Source organism: Oncorhynchus tshawytscha, linkage group LG28 (assembly GCF_018296145.1).
Source record: "Oncorhynchus tshawytscha isolate Ot180627B linkage group LG28, Otsh_v2.0, whole genome shotgun sequence".
Taxonomy (NCBI): domain Eukaryota; kingdom Metazoa; phylum Chordata; class Actinopteri; order Salmoniformes; family Salmonidae; genus Oncorhynchus; species Oncorhynchus tshawytscha.
This window is the reverse complement of record NC_056456.1, coordinates 29,930,613-29,955,322: the sequence shown is the minus strand read 5'-3', so window position 1 is coordinate 29,955,322 and position 24,710 is coordinate 29,930,613. Positions and strand designations below refer to the sequence as shown.

Below are 24,710 nucleotides of genomic sequence, written 5' to 3'. Positions count from 1 at the left end.
TGACTCAAATGATTTCAATTAGCCTATCAGAAGCTTCTAAAGCCATGTCATAATTTTCTGGAATTTTCCAAGCTGTTTAAATGCACAGACAACTTAGTGTATGTAAACTTCCGACCCACTGGAATTGTGATTCAGTGAATTATAAGTGAAATAATCTGTCTGTAAACAATTGTTGGAAATATTACTGCCAAAACTATAGTTCTGTTAACAATAAATTTTTGGGGTGGTTGAAAAACAAGTTTTAATGACTCCAACCTAAGTGCATGTAAACTTCCGACTTCAACTGTACATACTGTATTTACATACAGTATGTTTAAAGAATGTGATTTATCTTTGTTGTCCTGTTTTGTAACTGCACTTTAAATAAAAATCTAATGGAGGTTGAGAATAAAGGTTGACAGGATGAATTGACCAGACTTGAAGCAATTTATTATGTTAAAAGTTGTCTTTTTATTTGCACAGATATTCTATTCTGGTGACATTGTATTTCATACTGTTCATCATTGAATAAAATAAGACTTCATGTTGCATTCATTTGTTGCTAGATCTGATAATTAATACTCTTCTTTTTACAAAAACAAATCCTCTTTAAAATTCACCTTTGACAGTGTTGCATTTCTTAAAATACCAATAGAAACTTTTTTATTTTCACATTATTAATTGTGCTCGGTACAAAATATGCAAGTGAAGAACTCTCAAGTTTGACTTCATAGCAGTTGTACTCCGGGGTACGGGATCTGGGAATTGGGTTTAGGGGGTATTTACAATGGGTAAGACTTGTGTCATGTGATCTGGTGCGGCGCTTCGAGCATTTCCATGAGGAAAGTATCTATGGGCGTATCTCCTATCAGCTTGAAGAAGAAGAGGTGCTCCAGACACTTGAGGCCGATGGAGCGTAGTGCAGGCAGACGCAGCAACAGCTTGGCAAATCTAACCAGGAGAAATAGATAAAAGGGAGGAGGGAGGCTTGATTACTCTTGTCTGGGGTGTAATTTTAAAGCCTTAACAAATCAAATTTTATTTGTCACATGCGCCGAATACAACACCTTACAGTGCAATGCTTACTTACAAGCCATTAACCAACAATGCGGTTTCAAGAAAATCTCTCTAAAAAAAAGTAAGAGCCGCAGTAAATAACAAGAGGTACCGGAGCACCAAGTCTAGGTCCAAGAGGCTCGGCTATATACAGGGGGTACTGGTACAGAGTCAATGTGTCAAGGTGCGGGGGCACCGGTATTGAGGTAATTATGCACATGTAGGTAGAGTTATTAAAGTGGCTATGCATAGATAATCACAGAGAGTAGCAGCAGCATGGGGTGCAATGCAAATAGTCTGGGTAGCCATTTGATTAGCTGTTCAGGAGCCTTATGGCTTGGGGGTAGAAGCTGTTTAGGAGCCTCTTGGACCTAGACTTGGCGCTCCGGTACCTCTTGCCGTGCCGTAGCAGAGAGAACAGTCTATGACTAGAGTGGCTGGAGTCTTTGACAATTTTTATGGCCTTCCTCTGACACCACCTGGTATAGAGGTCCTGGATGGCAGGAGGCCAAGCAGTTGCCATACCAGGCAGTGATTCAACTCATCAGGATGCTCTCAATGGTGCAGCTGTAAAGCTGGATCTGAGGACCCATGCCAAATCTTTTCGATCTTCGTCCTGTGTTGATGCTTTGCCTGTTTGATCGTTCGTCTGAGGGCATAGTGGGATTTCTTATAAGCTTCCGGTTTAGAGTCCCGCTCCTTGAAAGCGGCAGCTCTACCCTTTAGCTCAGTGCGAATGTTGCCTTTAATCCATGGCTTCTGGTTGGGGTATGTACGTACAGTCACTGTGGGAACGACGTACTCGATGCACTTATTGATAAAGCAAGTGACTGTGGTGTACTCCTCAATGCCATCGGAAGAATCACGGAACATATTCCAGTCTGTGCTAGCAAAACGGTCCTGTAGTTTAGCATCTGCTTCATCTCACCACTTTTTTTATAGACCGAGTCACTGGTGCTTCCTGCTTTAATTTTTGGTTGTAAGCAGGGATCAGGAGGATATAGTTATGGTCAGATTTTCCAAATGGAGGGCGAAGGAGGGCTTTGTACGCATCTCTGTGTGTGGAGTAGAGGTGTAATGGTATACGCAAACCATGAAGATTAATTATGATTTATCGTCTTTAAGTCAGACTGAGCGGAGAAGGAATATGGGAAAATTAGAGCCTATATGGGTGGAGTAAAGTGTGATATTTTAAAGAGCTGCAGTGTCAGTAGTAGGAAGAGTCAGACACATGTTGAATGACTGGACATTAGTGTGTATGAGTGTGCCATTTACCGAGACTAGGGATTGGATTAAATCTGTGTTGTGGGAGATTCATGTTATAGCTCGATTGAAATTGAAATGGAATGTTCCCTCGTTAACAAAGACTGCATTCACGGTAAAGGCTGAATTTGTTGGGCTAATTCTGAAATGTCCTTTACATTTTAGCGTGGGTCTTCTGGGATACTTCCACAATAGGGATTGAATGCAGCCCCAAATGAAGCAGAAAATGTATAAGACTGAAGGAGTGTGTGACTGTGAGAGACTGACCTGCCAGGCTGCTCCGGATATCTGTGTTTAGTGTAGGACTCCAGTGAGGCGTACACCTTCTCTCTCAGGGCTTCCACCTCTGTAGGATTAGACAGGCCCTTGGCATCTGGAAGCAAAGAACATTCATAGACAGAAACTTACCCTTGTGCACACAGTAGACAGTATGTGAAATATATTATAAGTGTATTTGTAATATATTTCTAAAGTCGAATATATTGTGGTCGGTGAGTTAAAAACTTTAAATTATAAAAAAATATATAAGCTAATTGGACAACAATCTTTAATGCTAAAATGAATGAGGATGACCATCCTCCTCTTCCTCCCTGGACGAGCCGCCTCTTGTATGATGATGGTAGTTACCTGGGTTGAAGAGAACAATGGCTCGGAGGCAGCCCAGCTCAGTCTTGTCCATCTGCATGTCTTTCATCTTAGATACCAGCTCCGTCAGCACCCTGGAGACCACAACACAGCAAGAAAATACAAACAAGTCAAGGGAAAAAAACATGGTAACCCTTTATTTTGCAATTCTATCTATAGATGCTCAACAAACTATCATTAAAGACATTTCTACTACTGTAGAAATACCAGGGTTACATTTCTAGCCATGTTACATAAGATAAAGCTATAGTGTAGGCCACAGGAGGCTGCTGAGGGGAGGACAGGTTATAATAATGGCTGGAATGGAGTGAATGGAAAGGTATCAAACACATGGAAACGTGTTTGCTGTGTTTGATACCATTCCAGTGATTCCGTTCCAGCCATTAATATGAGCCCGTCCTCCCCAATGAAGGAGCCACCAGCCACCTGTGGTGAGGGCTATGCGTTATTATGGTATCCATATTACACATGTCAAGGTGTTATATTGTTAAAGTATTTTTCTCTGACCTGTCAAAGATGGAGCCCACTCCGGCACTGTGGGCGCTGCTGCGGTGTACGTGGAGCCCCGTGGCCAATAGGATACCATCCTTCACTGTCACAGAGCGGTGGGAGAACGAGGCAATGAGCAGCTCATTCCAACCTAACAGAGAGAGAGAAAAACACACTGTGGTTAACGGGTGAGTTTAACTTGAATTGTGACTATGTTGTTGAGACTAGAACTACCTACGTGTCCAGAGGGGTAAGGGTGTGCTAAGGAAACAGCTCTGTGAAAAAATATACTGTATTGTTCTACCACCACTACTCATAGTAAATATTTCCATCAATGCACTAGATTAATCAATAGGTGTCTATGGTGTGTGAACAGGCATGGTGATCTGCTGTGCTGTAGCTGGAGCCTACCTGCTCGTAATAAGATGACCTGGTCGTCCAGGGCCAGCTCAGAGAAGTGCGGGATCCTCTTGGCCCACTCCACCAGGGTGAACAGCTGCTTGTCTGCTGCCTGGCAGATGTTGGTGACCGGGTCGTTCTTCTGTCAGATAGACAGAGACACACATGGACTATTCAATAATCAGCTATGAAAGAGGACACTGAGTTTGGAAAAAATAGACATGTGTAGAGTGACCTCAAGCATTCAGGACAACGAATATGATTTGACGTAGTGGAGATCTGTCCAGAGAGAGAGAGATGGGCGGAAGGATGGACAGAGGGAGGTTTGCTTACAGAGTTGCCTGCGCTCGCCTCCATACAAGCTTCAGTCTTGGGTTCGATAGCCAGCTCCGCGTCCAGTATCTTCTCAACAGGCATATCCTCGTTAAAACTACTGGTAGACTCCACCTCATTATCACTCTTCTCCCGGCCCCGCTGACGCTCCTCCTGCACCGCTGCACAGAGGAACACACAAACATGGGAGTCACCCACACACAGACACACACAGACACACACACACACACACACACACACACATAGACACACATAGACACACATAGACACACACACCTTCTCTCTTCATGCCCATAGCCAGACACTTCTGATAGCGGCAGTACTGGCAGCGGTTGCGCTGGCGCTTGTCGATCAGGCACTGCTTGCTGTCTCGACACGTGTAGCTGAGGTCCTTCCTGATGGTTCTCTTGAAGAAGCCCTTGCAGCCTTCACAGCTGTACACGCCGTAGTGTTTCCCTGGAAGAACATGGAATATATAGAAGATCAATAATGTATCGATCAGATCACCTCTTAATGTAAATTAACTGTTGTTGTGTGGTTCTCTCTGGATGTTATCATTCTGTTAATGCTGTTAGTGAGGGGATATAATATGATGGAGCATTTCATAAGGTTTTGGCTTAGTTCTCCTGTAGCTATGTTGATGAAGGTGGTATGGTATACTAGTAGTAGGGAAGGAATATCTTCCAAACCATGTAACTTGTCAAGGGGAAAAACTATGGTACAGTACAGTATGGTCTAGTCAGGTAACCATCTACAGTATAGTATGGTCTAGTCAGGTAACCATCTACAGTATAGTATGGTCTAGTCAGGTAACCATCTACAGTACAGTTTGGTCTAGTCAGGTAACCATCTACAGTATAGTATGGTCTAGTCAGGTAACCATCTACAGTACAGTTTGGTCTAGTCAGGTAACCATCTACAGTATAGTATGGTCTAGTCAGGTAACCATCTACAGTACAGTTTGGTCTAGTCAGGTAACCATCTACAGTATAGTATGGTCTAGTCAGGTAACCATCTACAGTACAGTTTGGTCTAGTCAGGTAACCATCTACAGTATAGTATGGTCTAGTCAGGTAACCATCTACAGTACAGTATGGTCTAGTCAGGTAACCATCTACAGTACAGTATGGTCTAGTCAGGTAACCATCTACAGTACAGTATGGTCTAGTCAGGTAACCATCTACAGTACAGTATGGTCTAGTCAGGTAACCATCTACAGTACAGTATGGTCTAGTCAGGTATCCATCTACAGTATAGTATGGTCTAGTCAGGTAACCATCTACAGTATAGTATGGTCTAGTCAGGTAACCATCTACAGTATAGTATGGTCTAGTCAGGTAACCATCTACAGTATAGTATGGTCTAGTCAGGTAACCATCTACAGTACAGTTTGGTCTAGTCAGGTAACCATCTACAGTATAGTATGGTCTAGTCAGGTAACCATCTACAGTACAGTTTGGTCTAGTCAGGTATCCATCTACAGTATAGTATGGTCTAGTCAGGTAACCATCTACAGTACAGTATGGTCTAGTCAGGTAACCATCTACAGTATAGTATGGTCTAGTCAGGTAACCATCTACAGTATAGTATGGTCTAGTCAGGTAACCATCTACAGTACAGTTTGGTCTAGTCAGGTATCCATCTACAGTATAGTATGGTCTAGTCAGGTAACCATCTACAGTACAGTATGGTCTAGTCAGGTAACCATCTACAGTATAGTATGGTCTAGTCAGGTATCCATCTACAGTATAGTATGGTCTAGTCAGGTAACCATCTACAGTATAGTATGGTCTAGTCAGGTAACCATCTACAGTACAGTTTGGTCTAGTCAGGTATCCATCTACAGTACAGTATGGTCTAGTCAGGTAACCATCTACAGTACAGTATGGTCTAGTCAGGTAACCATCTACAGTATAGTATGGTCTAGTCAGGTAACCATCTACAGTATAGTATGGTCTAGTCAGGTAACCATCTACAGTATAGTATGGTCTAGTCAGGTAACCATCTACATTATAGTATGGTCTAGTCTGGTAACCCGCTACATTATAGTATGGTCTAGTCTAGGGCCTGTTGTGTTTTACCTGAGGATCGGTCCCCACAGATGGCACAGATGTGCTTGGACATGGACCCTGGGCTCATGCAGCCGTAGCTGTTCATGTGACCCAGTCCAGCTAGGCCTGGAGGAGGCTTGATGTCCTCACTGCTGCTCACATTGTTCAGAGAGTTCATCTACAGAGAGGGGGACATCGACAGCAGAGAGGGGGTTAATGGGGAAATGTGTGTGGGTGTCTCACTTTCGGCAACTGGCCACTGTATCACAAAGGTCAAAAGTAAAAAGTCACCGACTTACAGCTTCCCAGTTTTGTTGAAGACAGAACTCAGTACTTCCGGGTTCAGCAAAGATCACAGTGAGTGATATATTATATGAGTCTTTCTATGACAACATCCCTATTTAAAAAAAATATATATATTTCACCTTTATTTAACCAGGTAGACTAGTTGAGAACAAGTTCTCATTTGCAACTGTGACCTGGCCAAGATAAAGCAAAGCAGTTCAACACATACAACAATAATAGAGTTACACATGGAATAAAGAAACATACAATCAATAATACAGTAGAAAAGTCTATATACAGTGAGTGCAAATTATATAGGATAAGAGAGTTAAGGCAATAAATAGGCCATGGTGGCAAAGTAATTACAATATAGCATTTAAACACAGGAATGGTAGAATGTGCAGAATATGAATGTGCAAGTAGAGATACTAGGGTGCAAAGGAGCAAGATGAATAAATAAATACAGTATGGGGATGAGGTATATTGGATGGGCTATTTACAGATGAGCTATGTACTATTTCAACCATGCATTAGCTACACAGTCAGTGCCTTCCTCAGTGTATTTGTGTTTATGCACGCGTGTCAATCAATGTGCATCATTCAAACATAATAGCCCACAGGTGTGCTAACGTGTGTTTGTATTCACTCCTCCCTTGTCCTTTCTGCCTCCCCCTCCCACCTTACAGGAAGTGTTTTTTCCTTTGTCATGTGACCTGTTCCCTCTAGTTGAGGAAGTAGCAGTTCACTTTGAATGTTTACTCTCAGTAAACACCCACAGTCAACATGGACACAAGGTTCTTAAGGAAGGGCACAAAATTATATCTGCTGATACCAGTTTGAATTCTAATCGAACTCAACTGAAAACACTCAATTGAAACCTGTTACATGCAGTTCCACATGAGAGCAGTAGAGTGAGGTAGTTGGTCATTAAAGAGCGACTGCCTTTAAAATCAACTAATCCCTTTGAAAGTGGCCTATGTGGTATCGATATGAGTCATAAACCGTTAATATAGTGTCAAAATTGAGGGTAATTTTTGTAATAAAGTCAGTCTGGTCTAAAACAGAGTTTGGAAAGAATTTGCGTTAAAGGGTAAATGAAGGTTGGGTTTTGATTTGACGATGTCCCTTTGCCCACTATCATGGGGTGACCAGCTGCGGTGATTGCTCTCTATCCAATGGCATAGACAGTAAGGCTCCGACTTTGTTTACATAAGACAACACATTGTGCATTTTCTTTTACATGAGAACTACTGCACCAAACACCTTGGTTAGATATAAAATCGTGCAACTAAAACATCCTCAGCAAAAACGTCAAAATAAATGACAGATTTCTTGAGTTATCTTAGATTAATTCTGGGGATTTTGAGGAAGTGAAATAGGCTCCCGTATCTACAGTGTCTCATGGGGGACAAACATCATTAACCAAACTGTATCGGTCAGAAAACACACGTCCAAGACTGAAAACTTGTTTTTCAAATGAGCAACAGAAAAACACACGTGCCAATTGGTGTGCTCAGTTGCTTTTTAAGGAAACTTTATAAGCCACTCTGGGCCATCTAAAGGTCTAATAGGGGTTACTTATATTTGTCCTGTTTTACACATGTACAAGTGTTGGTGTGAAATGGAAATGTGTTTTTTGCATATCCCTCAGAGAGTGGGGTCACGGCCAGGGATCAGCCATTATAGATGCCGACCCTGGAGCAATTAGGGTTAAGTGCCCTTTTCACCTTTTCACCTAGTCGGCTCTCGGATTCAAACTAGCAACCTTTCGGTTACCGGCCCACTGCTAGGCTGCCTGCCGATCATTATCAGACCATGAAGTATTTGTGTTCTTTGAAATACTTTGAGTTTGATTGAGCCTGTCTAGAGTGCCAGAGGGGCGGGGTTTACACTTTAAGGACTATTCCATTGGTTCCATTGTGCCAGATAAGCTCAATCAAGCCCAGCTAAAGTATTAGAAATAGAACAAATACTATTTGAACCCAGGTCTGATCATTAAGAATGAGAACATCCTCCTAAAACTGCATTATTCTGACAGTGAGGGATGTATGCGCTGTGCTATACAGGCATGCTCAAATCAAATCGTATTAGTCACATGCGCCGAATACAACAGGTGCAGTGAAATGCTTACTTATGAGCCCCTAACCAACAATGCAGTTTCAAAAAATACGGATAAGAATAAGAAATCAAATGAACAAGAAATTAAGAGCAGCAGTAAAATAACAATAGCGAGACTATATTCAGAGGGGCACCGGTACAGAGTCAACGTGCGGGGGCACCGGTTAGTTGAGGTAATATGTACATGTAGGTAGAGTTATTAAAGTGACTATGCATAGATGATAACAGAGAGTAGCAGAGGTGTAAAAGGGGGGGCAATGCAAATAGTCTGGGTAGCCATTTAATTAGATGTTCAGGAGACTTATGGCTTGGGGGTAGAAGCTGTTTAGAAGCCTCTTGGACCTAGACTGCTGTGTATGCACGCGCACACACACAGGTTAAGGGACTATTGCAGGTCAAGAGACCAGCCTGGGTCTAGTGTGTTTGGGTAGTAACAGAGCTTTCTGGCCCCTAGTCGGCCTACCGCTGTGTACTGTACTCTACTGTAGACTAAAAGGCGACAGGGTCGACACACACACACACACTCACGCATGCACATACACAAAGGCAACATATGCACGGATGACCTATATAGTTAGTCTACACACCACATCCCATGTCTCTCACTCCACACATATCAGCCATGGGGCCCTTGTTGAATACTTCATATAGCCTATACATTATTCACAGTGCTCTTAATGCTACCGACTGTTCTATACACATTTCTCTGTTGCTTGGCTCATTGAAAGTGCCGCCTCATTGAAAGTGTCGGCTCACTGAAAGTGTCTACTTCTTTGAGACCAAAAGGGAGCTGCACTATTAGCGGTAAGAAGAAATCCAATTTTAACATCCTATTGGCAATAAATGGATCTGAATCTGACTATTGCATATGTGTCCCTATTTGCTTTACAGAAGCCTGTTGGCACAGCTGTCATTAGATTACTTCCATTTGTGTACTCTTTTCTGCTAGCTAGCTAGCTAGCCTTCAAGGCTTTAGCATAGCAGGCTGGGTCAATGATATCTCCCTCCGACTCACTAGCCATCACGCCTCATTAGCTTAGCTCAGTTAGCTCCGAGTGGGACAGCCAAATACAATTCGCTCATCCCCTCTAGGGCAGGCAGAGGCCCAGCCAGTGGTAAAGGCAGGGACTGGGCAAAAAAACAGTCCGAAAAGGAGACATTCTAGATTCTATTTAATGCAGGACAGAACGGCAATGTTTTTTTTTTAACTAACTGAATAAAATGTTAACTTTTAAATTCACAAGAGTGAGCCTCTATTTCCCCCATTTGTTATCTATTTGAGACTTGGACTCGAAGTAAGTGGAAGCGCTGTCTCACTAATGGAGTGGGGACGAGTGAATTGAGCAACAGAATAGAATGAGGTTCTATTTCTAGGGCAGTGATTCAGTTGTAGTCTGTGGCCATGAATGAGTCTGGGTCAGGCTAACCTAATGTAGCAGGCCTGAGCTGTGTTTCTTTCTTTCTGGTCCTGACGAGAGAGAAAAAAAACTGTCAGGGAAGGTTTTCCTCTGCACTGGTCAACCAATCCAGTAAATGTGGAGATGTTAAGATAGAGTGTTGCCTTGTTAACATCCAAAAGCAGAAGTTGTGTCACAGGCTTTTTAAATTTCCCTTGAAAACCGGATGCATTTTTGGCGACCCCACTGTGGGTGGGGTCAGGCTAGCCTTCTAGGTTCTGTTAGAACAGTGGTCACCAATCTCCAAGGCATTCCTAACAATGAAGCCTTGCGTTCCTATTTGTATTTATTTGTCTCAGGCTGTTGGCGGTAGGTGCACCTGATTCAGCTGCCCTACATGCCAGGTAGGTGAAGTGTTGCAATTTAGAACCATTTAATGTGTCTGAAGGTACAAACTCTGCCTTCTTGGAGGGCAAATCTGTTTGAAGTAACGTAGCAGGTGTAAAAGAAGCTAAAACAAAGTCGATACTGTGAGATTTCAAAATGTTTAAAACCATGGCCAGAGAGACTGTCAACGAATACAGCAAAGAGCTGCTGTTTTTATGAGTGAGTTCATGATGAAGTTTTTACTCTTTTTATTCAACAGTTTTATAAGCCATAAAATGTGCATTCTTCCTACCTCCTCTCGTGCTACAACAAACACTGCAGCTGTAATGAATGAGTAGGAAAGTGTATAGGCGGGCTTGCATTGTTATTATCAGCGGCTTGGGTCTTCTTCAATATCGAGGAATATTTCACTTTCTCTGGTCATTGAAGTAACAACATGAATTTGTGCATGAGGCAGAAATAATGCGGTGCGACTCGAGCTTAACTATCAGCTGGAAGACGGTGTCTTTTTTTGGTCAGTGGAGGAAAGGGAGAGCGGAGGAACGTTAGGAGGTAGACCTTCAGGATGCTGCGTTCTCTCTCCTCTGAGACAATCAAATGCAGGCACCATCAGCCCAATAACATACAAATAAAAAGCAAATGTATGCTCTCTCAGCTGTGCCTCACATGTAATACAACAACTGATCTATTACCGGTGTGATCATATTGTCTACCTCAAATTGTTTAATATAATATAAAAAGTGGTCTGAACAGCAATACATTGGCAGGGGAATTAAAGCAAAGCCAATATGCAGTGATAACGTATTGGGCTTATAGCCTACTGCATAAACCTCATTTCTACAGGACTGTTTTTAATAGGTTAACGTTGCATAGGCTTACGTTTTTCAAGTCCTGTAAAAATGATTCTGAGCAGTTGATCTCAACCTGCATTTTGACTCAGAATGTGATCTTGACTCAGAATGTGATCTTGGCTCAGAATGTGATCTTGACTCAGAATGTGATCTTGACTCAGAATGTGATCTTGACTCAGAAAGGGTTGGTGACCACTGTGTTAGAAGGTTGCAGATGACCACTAAGGAGTCTTAGACTTCTGTAGTATCAGCTCTGACAGAGAAACAGTTAGAAATACAACAGGCCAGGAAAGGCTAGTCAGCTGGGTGTAGAGTAGTCTCCTTCAATTGGCATGGCTTTGAAGCTTGGCATGCAAGGCTAGGGCATTGAGAGACTCATATAAGTGACAACAATATATCCAATTCAGTAGTTCCAAAGCTACTTTGGTAGGTCGGCTCACCTGCTGTAAGGCCTCTTGTGTTTTTAGTGTGCTCGTGTTTAACAAGTATGTGTGTATAGGCGTGAGCATAAATAATTGTCCAGGAGGCAGGGAGCCGAGAAGTTAAGAGTGTTGGGCCAGTAACCGGAAGGTCACTGGTTCTATTCCCCAAGCCGACTAGTGAAGAAAAATCTGTTGATGTGTCCTTGAGAAAGGAACTTAACCCTAATTGCTCCAGGGTCGTTGTCAATAATTGGCTGAGCCCTGGTCATGGCCCCTGTCTCAGGGGGAGTTGGGATATGAAAAAAATACATTTACAATTAAAAAATAGGACAAATATAAGCAACTAATTATTATGCGTGTGAATACACCTGTACACCTTACCTGTGGGCTGGAGAGTGTGCTGAAGCCCATGGTGGGAGTAGGGGGGATGGAGACACTTGGGGAGCCCAGAGATGACGAGGTGATGACTGAGTACGGCGAGCTGCCCTGCCCGTTGAATGGCGAGCCCAGGGTGCTCATGGGAGACGGGAGGGGCTGCCCGGGGTTGACAGAGGCACTGATGACGGAGGGGTGGTGATGATGATGATGGTGGTGGTGATAGGGGTGGTGGTGAGGGGGCCCCACCATGGTGCTGAGGGACTGAGATGGGGTGGAGCTCAGGTGCGAGACCTGCACAGAAGAACCTGTAATCAGAGCAAAAAACAGCCAATCAGAGATGAGAAGGAAGGAGTTAGGAGATACGGCAATCAATAAAAGAACAGAGCAGAATGGAACACAGCAGGGTTTTATTCATTAGAGCACACCGTACAATGCTACAACTGAAAACAAGCATTTCTTATTGGACCAGTTCATGTAGTTGGTGCCTCATGAATTCGACCGTCATCTATATAAACTATATTGTCCTCAAAGAGGATAACCGTTTTCATAGGGATCAATAAAGTGAAACATCCAGATGTTGCAGGTAGAAATCTACAGTGTAGAACCAAAACTTGAACCTATTCTAGTCTATTCTAGTCTATTCCATATGAAAATAAAATGTTCATGACTACAGCAAAAGACCTTGGTTCTGGTTCACAGACGGTTTGATGACCAATCAGACCAGAGAATAACAACTAGACCCACATCAGCCCCTTTTCACAGCAAAACGAGGTGCTTGAGTAGACAGCCAGGGGTCCAAAATGTCCATCACTCCATTTAACCTCATCACTGATCCAGCTGGTAATGCACTGTGATGGACCTGATGTAGCCTGATGTAGCTGGTCGCTTGGGGGTCAGTGCATGGGGAAAACCTGCATAAGGGACTTCCATATATCACCAGAATAGCCCAAAAGGTCAGTGCAGAGACAGGCTACACTGATCTGATCATTCATAGGAGCTTTATAAGGTCATATTCACATTATGCATCAACATGAGGAAATGTCAGGGGGATGTTACAGGGACGCTAGAGGGATGATAGAGAAAAGCTCTATGATGTTGCCCTATGACCTTAGCCAAAATAACGACAAACATTAGCCTACATCACGACGACAAACATTAGCCTACATCTCGACGACAAACCTTAGCCTCAACCTTAGCCGACTTTAATGCTGCACAAAGACTGTTTTTTAGTTTGTATAGCAATTTGGGTTGATATGAAATTGCCATGATTGTATGAGAACAAAACGAACGAACAACAGAAGGTGATAGAAGGTTATTTCCCTTCCAAAACAAACCGACTAAAACTCCCATTATAAATCTGCGTCATCAAAGAAATCATATCAACAACCCCATTCCAACAGAAACATAAATCAACGAGAGAGGGCTTTATCAACTATCAAATCTATTTACATGTATGCAGATTGTAGCACGGCCAGGCTTTTCTTTCTAGCTGGAATATAGAATGACAGGTTGACATTTCAGGCCCCAACAATTTAAGGTTGGGCTGTTGGGCAGAGCTGTGTGTCACAGGGTTAATGGGGGGTGGCATTTGCATGGGGCATGGTTTCAGGGTCGCCACAGTCAGTCCTGGGTACAGTGATCTCTCTCATGTTACACAGGACAGAGTCTGATAGGTCAGCCAGACCAGCAGCGCTCGGACGCCAGTCTACAGTGGTCACTGATACTAGCATGTGTTAGTGGGGTTGGGACGTTTTGTGTGGCAGTGTTAAATGACTACTTGATTTTCATGCACACAGAAAGTCTCTCACACACACACACACACACCATAATCCACGCATTACAATAAACATAACGCTCACACAAGTATAAAAAGGTTCTATCTATAAAAGTAGCAAGTCTAAAACAAGCTAAAGGAGGACAAAGGCACTTCCTTATATTGTGTAGTAACAGCTGTACCTTTAGCAGTTTCTCTGCCAAACCAGACGCAGGAAACCCCAATGTATATTTAGACAGGTTGAACAGAATCTAGAAAATAAATGTGTCTGTCTACTATTGTGTCACAATGGTCCAAAGACACCAACACACAGCTTGCCATTTTTGTTGAAGACAGAACCCAGCACTTCATGTTCAGCAAAGATCACAGTGAGTGATATATCATGTCAATCGTTCTATGCCAACAAATACATGCCCACATACTTCCGTTAATTCATGTATTAGCTATTGTACCTAGCATACAGTCAGTGCCTACCAAGTCAAAGTATATTACTCTGGACTATATGTATGGTCGAAGTGGCCATATTGCTCCCACAATATCTATGTTACTCACTGTCAAAGTCAGGAAGGAGCATCAGGGGCTGGTAGTTTACGTACATATCTAACTCTGATTGGCTAATGTCTATTAAGTCGCTTTCCTCTTTTCCTCCGGAATCTCCGACACCTGCTATGATTCTCATGTCTGCAGGCGACACCTCGGAGGATCTGCAGGGGGCTTGACCCTTCCAACGCAGGCGGCGGGCTGGCAGCCCCCGATCATGTGTGTGTGTGTTACAAGCAGCTGTAGAGTGGCACACACACACACACACACTCTCTCTCTGTCTCTTGGCACAGCTCCTCCTGTGATATTAATGCCTGCTAAATGTCAAATTCCAACAGCAAAGAGCCTCATACACGTACACGTGTACACACACACACACACACATTAATAGGCATATTTGAGCAACACACACGTACACATATGAATGTACTTGAGTATGTTACCATACAAACATCATCTGGGTTAAGTGGTTTAGAAGTGTTTTCAAATGATTTTTTTCACTGACTTTTATAGAGATACCATCATCATAATAAAAAAATATGATCAGTGAGCGCCTTATCTTAATCATGTAAAAAGCAGGCCTGTAGCCTTTTGGCCTGGTCTGGTCTCCCCTGTCGTATTCATTATGATCTGAGAGCCAAAACTGATCATAGAAAAGCCCAGGCCTGGTGTGTGGAGACAGAGCCCACTCATTCCTGTCTAAATGGAGATGATGTCTGATCAATCAGGGACCGTATAATCCTCTTAGCCTCTGTAAGCATCTCCAACCTGGTTATTTACTGTGTGTGTGTGTGTGTGTGTGTGTGTGTGTGCGATGGGATGTATATTAGAGGTAGTGGGCTGGAAGCGGTTGAGTGGGGGCTTGGTCTACACGGCAGCATGCTCGGGCACTGTAGAACACATTTCCCAGTTGCTCGTTACATGACAAACATACACATTCATTCACACGTGCAGTCTCTGTCCCTGTTCCATGTGTCTAAAGGGATTTGGCCTAGAAAAGGAGAAAATCCTATCCTGTCTGTCGGATGGGCTCTCTCAAATACCCAGTGGGGGATTGGATGACTTTTTAATTAAAAGATGTCCCTTCTCTCTTGTAGACTTGTCCCTTTTTCCTGTTGAAATGACAGAAGATGCGCCGAGCAGACATCATTAACTTGTATGGCTTAAGTATGAGAGGAGAGTGAAGTGAAATAGAGAGTCCATTCAGTCCAACTCAAAGCTTCACATTCATTCATAAAACAATTCAGTGTTACATGGGAGGATACAGTAACTTTGCTAACAGTTACTAATGGGAATATGGAGTCAACTGCTGATATACTGTATTCGTAATGGCTTGGGACCACTGGTGAATGGATTCATGCACTAAACCAGATATGCACTTTTTCCTTGTTCACGTATCAGGAAATCACACTGTATCAATTCCTATGGCAGAGGACATCTATTTCCAAGATGATTGTTCAACGTTGGTCTGACCAATCAGAATCTATGCTTCAGGATTGTTTTGATCATGCGGACTGGGAAATTTTCCGGGTCGACGTATACACTGACTCGGTGACTGGGTTCATCAGGAAGTGCATACAGGATGTTGTTCCTACCGAGATGATTACAATTTATCCATCCCAGAAACCGTGGATAGATGGTAGTATTCACACAAAACTGGAAAGCGCGAACACCACATTTAACCACATCCAGCTATGACCTCCGTAAGGCAATCAAGGAGGCAAAATGCCAGAACAGGGACAAAGTGGAGTAACAATTCAACGGCTCAGACACAAGACATATGTGTCAGGGACTCCAGACAATCATGGATTATAAAGGGAAAGCCAGCCACATCGCGGACACCAACGCCTCGCTCCCGGACAAGCTAAACCCCATCTTCGCCCACTTTGAGGAAAACAACATTGAGCCATCACTGTGGGCCCCCTCCGCTCACGATGACTCTGTGCTCTAGTTCTCCATGGCCGACGTGAGTAAGGTATTTAAGAGTGTTAACCCTCGCAAGGCTACCGGGCCCAGACGGCATCCCAAGCTGCGTCCTCGGAGCATGCGCAGACCAGCTGGCTGGAGTGTTTGGGGACATATTCAATCTCTCACTGTCCCAGTCTGCTGTCCCCACTTGCTTCAAGATGTTCACCATTATTCCTGTACCCAAGAAACCGAAGGTAACTGAACTTAATTAATATCCCTCCATAGCACTCACTTCTGTCATCATGAAGTGCTATGAGAGGCTAGTTAAGGACCATATCACCTCCATCTTACCTGACACCCTAGACCCACTACAGATTGTATTCAGTCCCAACAGATCCACTGCCCTATCCCACCTGGACAAGAGAAATACCTATTAAGCATGCTGGTCATCGACTACAGCTCAGCCTTTAACACGATAGTGCCCTCCAACCTCATCACTAAGCTCAGGGCCCTGGGTCTGAACCCCGCCCTGTGCAACTGAGTCCTAGACTTCCTGACGGGCCGACCCCAGGTGGTAAAGGAAGGCAACAACACCTCTGCCACGCTGATCCTCAACACGGGGGCCCCACAAGGGTGTGTGCTCAGCCCCCTCCTACACTCCCTGTTCATCCATGACTGTGTTGCCACGCACGTCTCCAACTCAATCATCAAGCCTGCTAACGACATAGCAGTGGTAGACCTGATTACCAACAATGACGAGACAGCCTACAGTCCCTTCAGGACTACTACAGCACCCAATGTCAGAGGAAGGCCAAAAAGGTCATCAAGGAACAACACCTGAGCCACTGCCTGTTCACCCCACTGTCATCCAGAAGGCGGAGAGTACAGGTGCATCAAAGCTGGGACTGAGAGTCTGATAAACAGCTTCTATCTCCAGGCCATCAGACTGTTAAACAGTCATCACTAGCCGGCCTCCACCCAGTACCCTGCCCTGAACCTCAATCACTGTTACTAGCCGGCTACCACTCGGTACTCAACTCTGCACTTTAGAGACTGCTGCACTAGGTACATAGAGTCATTGAACACTGGTCACTTTAATAATGTTTACATACTGTTTTACCCACTTTATATGTACATACTGTATTATAGTCATGGCTCATCCTATATAACTACTGTTGTACACACCTTTTATATTCATATACTGTCCATACTGTCTATACACACCATTTTATACACTGAGTATACCAAACATTAGGAACACCTTCCAAATATTGAGTTGGCTGGATGTTCTTTGGATGGTGGACCATTCTTGATAGGGACGGGAAACGGTGTCCCCGGTGTGCCTGGCACCTACTACCATACCCCGTTCAAAGGAAATGACATGCTTTGTCTTGCCCATTCACCATCTGAATGGCACACATAAACAATCCATGTCTCAAGGCTTAAAAATCCTTTTTGAACCTGTCTCCTCCCCTTCATCTACACTGATTGAAGTGGATTTAACAAGTGACATCAATAAGGGATCATAGCTTTCACCTGGATTCACCTGGTCAGTCTGTCATGGAAAGAGCAGGTGTTCCTAATGTTTTGTATACTCAGTGTATATATTTTGTCTCATATGATACATAATGTACTGTAACCAAGACAGAGTATCTCTCTCATATAGCTGCACACCAAACTGCACCATTTGACTGTTATCATATTACTTACACTACCTTGTGGTTTGACTTATTAATAATTCAACCCTGTTACATTTAGACATGTCAACCCTGTTACATCTATCTAAATTTGTGATTTTTACAACTGTTTTGGCTTTTCAGCAACACTGTCATTATAACATCATGATAAAAGACAACACATGCTACATACAACTGTTTATGTATTCACACAAATAGCCTTGGACACGTGACAGTGACACAAGACCATTACAAATGCATGTGGTAACAAGCGTTCAATCAACCATTTCATACATGTTCACCATCATTCCATGCATGCATCTTCATGAGTCTGTTTTCTAAGCATTGTGTAACATCATATACAATGAATAAAGTCAACCACATTCTGAGTGTGTTCCCACTGTTTATAGAAACCCTGATCTCGCTCTCTCTCACTCTCTCTGAGGTTAACATTTCCATCCTGGTGTCTATTTCATGTCCTGATTAACAGAGGTGGGGGGGGGCAGTCATATGCCATGTGGCCAGGGGGTAGCAGGGGAGGGGCTCACCGTCTGTGGAGTTTGGAGAGGGAGTGTGCACGTGTGTGTGTGTCTGTGTGTCTGGGGGATTAAAGGGGATTATCCCCCTGGAGGAGATGGTATATTGAAGCAGCTCTATAGAGCTTTTGGGCAGGGGAGGAACCCAGGACATGGTGCTGCTGTACAGAAAACAACTGGACCTTCTCCAAGGCTAGAAGCTTTTCAATACTGTGCCTTCACTGATCTCCGCCTCTAAGAAACTGGCCACTATCTCTGACCACAATTGAACTCACACAACAAAAACAAATTCCCAAAAAGCTGATAAACATCTCAACATTGAGATGTTATGTACAAGCAGTTACTGTATGGCATAGAAATAGAATCACTATTTATGTAGATGCTCTATAGGCTATTCTATTCAATTCCCCTATAATCCTACAAGAGACTACAAAGTTCTGAAGTTTCCAGAAAGAGTAAAGCCAACCACGAGCCCCTCTATCTGTGGAGCAGCACTGCTCTCCTATTCTACTGAAGCAGTAGCGTTGGCTACCCAGACTGGGCCCACTACAACTGGGGCAGAAAAATTACCAATTAGATAAGGGAGCTGATTCACAATCACAAGCCTGCCGGGATACACATCAGAGCACCGCGCCTGGCCCTGACTAAATGTTATCTAATGGCCGGGCCTGCCAGCCCTGTATGTTGACACCATTTCTGTCTCTGCTATTTCTGAGTTTCCTCCATACAAAGAGAGACAGACAATCAGAACAAATGACAATAAAAATGACAGAATGAAGAACAGAGCGGTGTATAGAGGACATTGGTTATAGCATCAAAGCACAATGAGTCGGGTACAAAAGAGTAGCCCACGGCAACAAGCGTGGTTGAAAGCGGAGAGCATGGCAGCAATAAGGTTATGATGAGAAGGCAGACAGGGACCTGAGATTAATCCTATATGTTGGATCAGGTCTGGACATAGCCGAGTTACTCTCAACTCCACGATGTACATCACATTAAAGGAGTTGAGAGGAGACAACTGTGGGCGGACTGAAGCTACAAGTACATAGAAGGTCCTAAGTAATCCAATTAGACGAACAGAGAGACAGATAGACAGACAAATACACAGACAGGTACACAACACACACAACTACAGAATGCTCACACACACCCACGCATTTGACGAGTACCAAGCTACATACTAATAGCTGTTAAGAAACAGGTGTCTTGTTGAATGCCAAGTAAGATCGAGGCAGGGAGGGAGAGAGAGAGAGGGAGGGAGAGAGACCAAAGGTGCCACTTGATCTCCCCACTCTCTTTATCTCCTAACCCCTTTACAAACACAGCAGCACATAGAGGGCCTCTCAGTGCCCCGGCCCAACACAACACAGGCCTTGTACTACCTATTAAGCGACATCATCAAATAATTGTTAATGAAACATGAGGCCCATGTTGGGTCATCGGATCCCACTGTGGGGAGAGAGAGAGAGAGAGAGAGAGAGAGAGAGAGAGAGAGAAAGAGAGGGAGAGAGAGAGAAAAAGAGAGGGAGAGAGAGAAAGTGAGAGAAAGAGAGAGTGAGAGTGGGAGAAAAAGAGAGGGAGAGAGAGAGAGAAAGGGAGAAAAAGAGAGAGAGAAAAAGGGAGAAAAAGAGAAAGAGAGAAAAGGGGAGAAAAAGAGAGAGATAGAAAAGGGGAGAGAGAGAAAGGGAGAAAAAGAGAAAGAGATAGAAAGAAAAGAGAAAAAGAGAAAAAGAGATAAAAGGGGAGAAAAGGGAGAAAAAGAAAAAGAGAGATAGAAAAGGGAGAAAAAGAGAGAGATAGAAAAGGGGAGAGAGAGAAAGGGAGAAAAAGAGAGAGAGAGAAAAGGGGAGAAAAAGAGAGAGATAGAAAAGGGGAGAAAAAGAGAGATAGAAAAGGGGAGAAAAAGAGAGAGATAGAAAAGGGGAGAAAAAGAGAGAGATAGAAAAGGGGAGAAAAAGAGAGAGATAGAAAAGGGGAGAAAGAGTAGGATAGAAAAAGAGAGAGAGAAAGACAGAGAGAAAGACAGAGAGAAAGAGAGAGATAGAAAAAGGGAGAAAGAGAGAAAGAGAGAGAAAGAAAAAGAGAAAGAGAGAAAAAAGGGAGAAAAAGAGAGAGATAGAAAAAGGGAGAAAAAGGGAGAGATAGAAAAAGGGAGAAAAAGTAGGATAGAAAAAGAGAGAGAGAAAGACAGAGAGAGAAAAAGAGAGAAAGAGAGAGATAGAAAAAGAGAGAGTGAGATGCAGCGTATCTCTCAGTAGGCCGTAGTTCCCAGGAGAAGACTCAGAAGTGGATACTCATCCTGTGGAGCACTGCTTATGCTCCAGACACTACATGCTATAGCACTGAATAAATCAACATTAGTTTATGTGGCTTCACCCCAGACAGACAACATTGACTTAGTCTATCTGTCTTTCATATCAGTCGGTCTATCGATCCATCTACATGTCTGTCTGTCTGCCTGAATGCCTGTCTGTCTGCTTGTCTGTCTGTCTGCCTGTCCATCAGCTTTCCCGTCTGCCTGACGGTCTGGCTGTCTGTGGTGTGAAGCTCAATATGAACTGATGGTGATTTATTCAGTGATATCAGGAAGTCTCAACACTGATTATAATGAGTACTACAGAGAACACTGGTAGTTAAATCAGACTGCCATCCCAGTTCTATACAATATAATACAGCAACATCTGTTCCCAAACCTGTGTCTAAATGTCGTCTTATTACAACAGCATTTTCTGTTATTTTTAAACAGACATTTATGTAACAACCTTTTCATGAACAAATATGTTCAGCGCTGAGAATTATGTTAATGGTATAATAACACATGAAGAGACATGTTCAATAGCAGGTTTATTAGCAGGTTTAGAGTTGCTGATTTACCTGATGGCTTGCAAACAGGGGAAAACAAGTATGTCAAACTACAGTATGGAGCCTGAACTGAAAGTAGGCCAAATAGTGTACTGAAGTTCATTGATCTTTGGCTGACACCAGTGGAGAGGCTGTAGACCCAGGATGCTGCTCGTGTTGACTTACCCTGTCTACAGACAAACTAAAACACAGCATGGTACCATATATAAAAAATACCAGATTAACTCTCGCTTTTCATTTCCAAAAAGCCTCCACTGAAATGGGTCATTGTCTTCTAGTCCTGCTGTTCCAACACCGACAGAATTGTTCTATTTTGGCCGAGAGAAAATAAAGTAGCTTACAGTATATTATAAACTCGGTGGTTCGAGCCCTAAATGCTGATTGGCTGACAGCCGTGGTATATCAGACCGTATACCACGTGTATGACAAAACATTTATTTTTACTGCTCTAATTACATTGGTAACCAGTTTATAATAGCAATAAGGCACTTTGGGGGTTTGTGGTATATGGCCAATATACCACGGCTAAGGGCTGTATCCAGGCACTCCGTGTTGCCTCGTGCATAAGAACAGCCCTTAGCCATGGTATATTGGCCATATACCACACCTCCTCGTGACTTATTGCTTAATTATAAACTCGGTGGTTTGAGCCCTGAATTCTGATTGGCTGAGAGCTGTGGTATATCAGACCGTATACCACGGGTATGACAAAACATGTATTTTTATTGCTCTAATTACTTTGGTAACCAGTTTCTAATAGCAATAAGAGACCTCCTCAGGCCTTATTGCTTAAATATAGTGAATTTATCCTCACATAGCCTGGCATGAGATAACATGTACAGTAGTTTAAATACACCATCAAACCCTTTGAAATGCATGAATGGTGCTAATGAAGGCAGTTTGTCAGTAATCGTATAGCCTCAAACCATTCTCTCGCATCAAATCCAATTTTATTAGTCACATGCACCGAATACAACAAGTGTTGTAAAGTGAAGTGCTTACTTACAAGCCCCTAACCAACAGTGCAGTTTAAAAAAATATGCATATGTGAGAGGCTCAGTCAGTGGACGAGTGGTAGTAGGCGTGTGTTGTCAAGGGTCCGTGCTATCTGGGATCCTTGGGGCATCCCTACCCAATTGAAGTTGAAATTTAAAATGGTTAGGGTTAGGCAAAGGTAGGATTTAGGGTTAGGATTTAGAGTAGGGACATCCCAAGGATTCCGAATAGCACTGACCATAGTCAACAGGACTGATCCCATGTCAGCCTTCCTAATCACCATTGGCAGTGAAAACCAGAATGACTTGGCCACATGACTTCTCACTCTCTTTGACTGCTTGCTGCAGGAAGAGATCATGGCACTCACAGCTGTGACTGTAGCGCCATATGGCTGGTTCCTACTCCACTAACGTGTCCTGCCATTGCATTGGTGCATTACAGTATGTGTTACTAGTGAATTATATTTCATTGAATTGTGAACTAATGTGAATTCAATGTGAAATCAACAATAATTTGAACCATGTCATGGGATTTAGGTTCAAAGTTGGGTGAAAAGAATGACTAAATTCTCAAAATTCCTTTACTTTGATGACTTTTTGCAAATCAAATCAGTTTTCCACGTTGATTCAATGTCATCACATATGGGTTGTTTTTTCTGACGTAGAAGCAACATTGATCCAACCAGTTTGTGCCCAGTGGGATCATAGCAGAAGTCAGACCATGCTAATGTTGAAATAAAACAAAGTCCACCGCTGCAGAGGAGACGAACCCATACAGATGAACCTGTCCCACACTCATTTGTTCACATAACTAAACCCTAGAGAGAGAAAGAGTGTGAGAGAGAGAAGAGAGTGGACGAGAACAATAGAGTGAAAGAGAAAAAGAGAGAGAAAAAGAGAGAGAAAGAGAAGTAAAAATAGATCAAGATGTCTCAGATTCCTGGTCCAATGTGGGATAATGTCCTCTGTAGCAATATGAGCATGTCATTACACAAACATAACATGCTATGGATTTGTAGCCAACAAGTAATGGATTTGAGTCCTTCAGAATCCTCTCTGTAGCAGTATAATTTACTGCATGCAATGGATTCATGCTTGTTCTGGTAATAATCCACTAAACTGATTCAGTGACATAATTGCTGTCACACTGTCTGTTTTTTATTTATTTATTAATTATTGACAATAGTTGGTGTTATAGATTGTAATGATCAATACTTTTACACTAAAATCTAAATATGAACAGGGAAATGATACAGTCGCCTAGGCTGTGTGGAAATGCAATAGAATAGAAAATCATGTGCATTTCCAATACAAAGACAGAAGAAGTCTTTGGGTCCACAGGACTGCTTATTCGTGGTTTGTTGTGATGTGGCCTCATTGTCGTTCTTTGATTGAAAAAATGATATGATGATTCAATTACGGAACAATTTCAACCAATTAAGAATAACCTGCTAAAGAGAAGTAGAGCTTGCAGTGGAAAAAAATTGTATAGGCCTACCCTCTCAATGTGGTCTTCTTGACGAAATTTCCTCGAGAACAGCCGTGAGGTGAGTTAATGTATGGCTGTCGAATGGATAAGCGCTTCTCTGCCAAGCCAGACCCATAAATAAGAACAAGGCAGCGAACAGTTTAACAAGAGGCGCGTAAGAAAGGACATAAATTACAAAAGCGCAATTAAAGTGCCAACCCCTGACCCTGACTGAGGAGCAGAATCACTATCAGCTGACTTGAGCATTGGCACTGCCTCCTTGTCAATCAATACACATTAGGCGCCGGACAAGTGTTAACTACATAGATAACATTGCCACGCGGGATTTATTGCCGTCCGTATAAAGTCGGCTGTGCAGAGGGAATTCGGAAACTTAAACAAACACAACACAGAGAACTGCAAGAGCAGCCTATGCGGGATATACCGCCCGCGTCTTAAGACTTGATAGAGAAACGGAAAAACATACTTACTTAGATGTAGATAAGAGTCATTGTTATCCATAACTGTATGGACGTTATTAGAATTGTACGTTTTTTCTCTCCAATATGATTGTTCTTGTTTAGCGTTCATAGGGCAGCATCTCTCTGTGAACGTCGTCCCCGCCTTGACTGAGTTCCCTTCTTACTGTTGCCTGACTGGGCTACCACACACGGAGGGGCCCAGCGGAGGGGGTGTCGAAATCAGGAATCCCACTGGGCAAAAACAGGTTGAATCAACATTTGTTCCATGCCATTAAAAAAAAAAAAAAAGCAATGTCATGATGCTGAATCAATGTGAAAAACTGATTGGATTTGCAACAAGCCATCACCATACGGGAATTTCGTATTTCTTTACCCAACTTTTTACCTAAATCCAATGACATGGTGATTTTTTCTTC

At 43.0% G+C, this 24,710-nt stretch overlaps 1 protein-coding gene across 4 annotated transcripts; it reads right to left on the bottom strand.

The window, feature by feature from the left end:
* Nucleotides 1–613: 613 nt before the first annotated feature.
* On the bottom strand, nucleotides 614–24,474 carry LOC112227063 (retinoic acid receptor RXR-gamma-A). 4 transcript variants are annotated; one of them, XM_024391877.2, is made up of 10 exons: nucleotides 24,304–24,474; nucleotides 12,057–12,358; nucleotides 6,246–6,393; nucleotides 4,441–4,620; nucleotides 4,165–4,325; nucleotides 3,844–3,973; nucleotides 3,451–3,583; nucleotides 2,926–3,017; nucleotides 2,566–2,671; nucleotides 614–930 (listed from the first exon to the last, which is right to left on the bottom strand). In XM_024391877.2, the coding sequence occupies exons 1-10, from the start codon at nucleotides 24,401–24,403 to the stop codon at nucleotides 783–785; spliced, it is 1,500 nt and encodes a 499-aa protein (XP_024247645.1). In that variant the 5' UTR covers nucleotides 24,404–24,474; the 3' UTR covers nucleotides 614–782. The 4 variants fall into 4 exon arrangements, with proteins under 4 accessions (XP_024247645.1, XP_024247646.1, XP_024247644.1 ...); XM_024391878.2 differs by lacking the exon at nucleotides 24,304–24,474 and adding an exon at nucleotides 23,843–24,042; XM_024391876.2 differs by lacking the exon at nucleotides 24,304–24,474 and adding an exon at nucleotides 14,380–14,601 and having other exon boundaries at nucleotides 2,566–2,668.
* Between the last annotated feature and the right edge of the window lie 236 nt (nucleotides 24,475–24,710).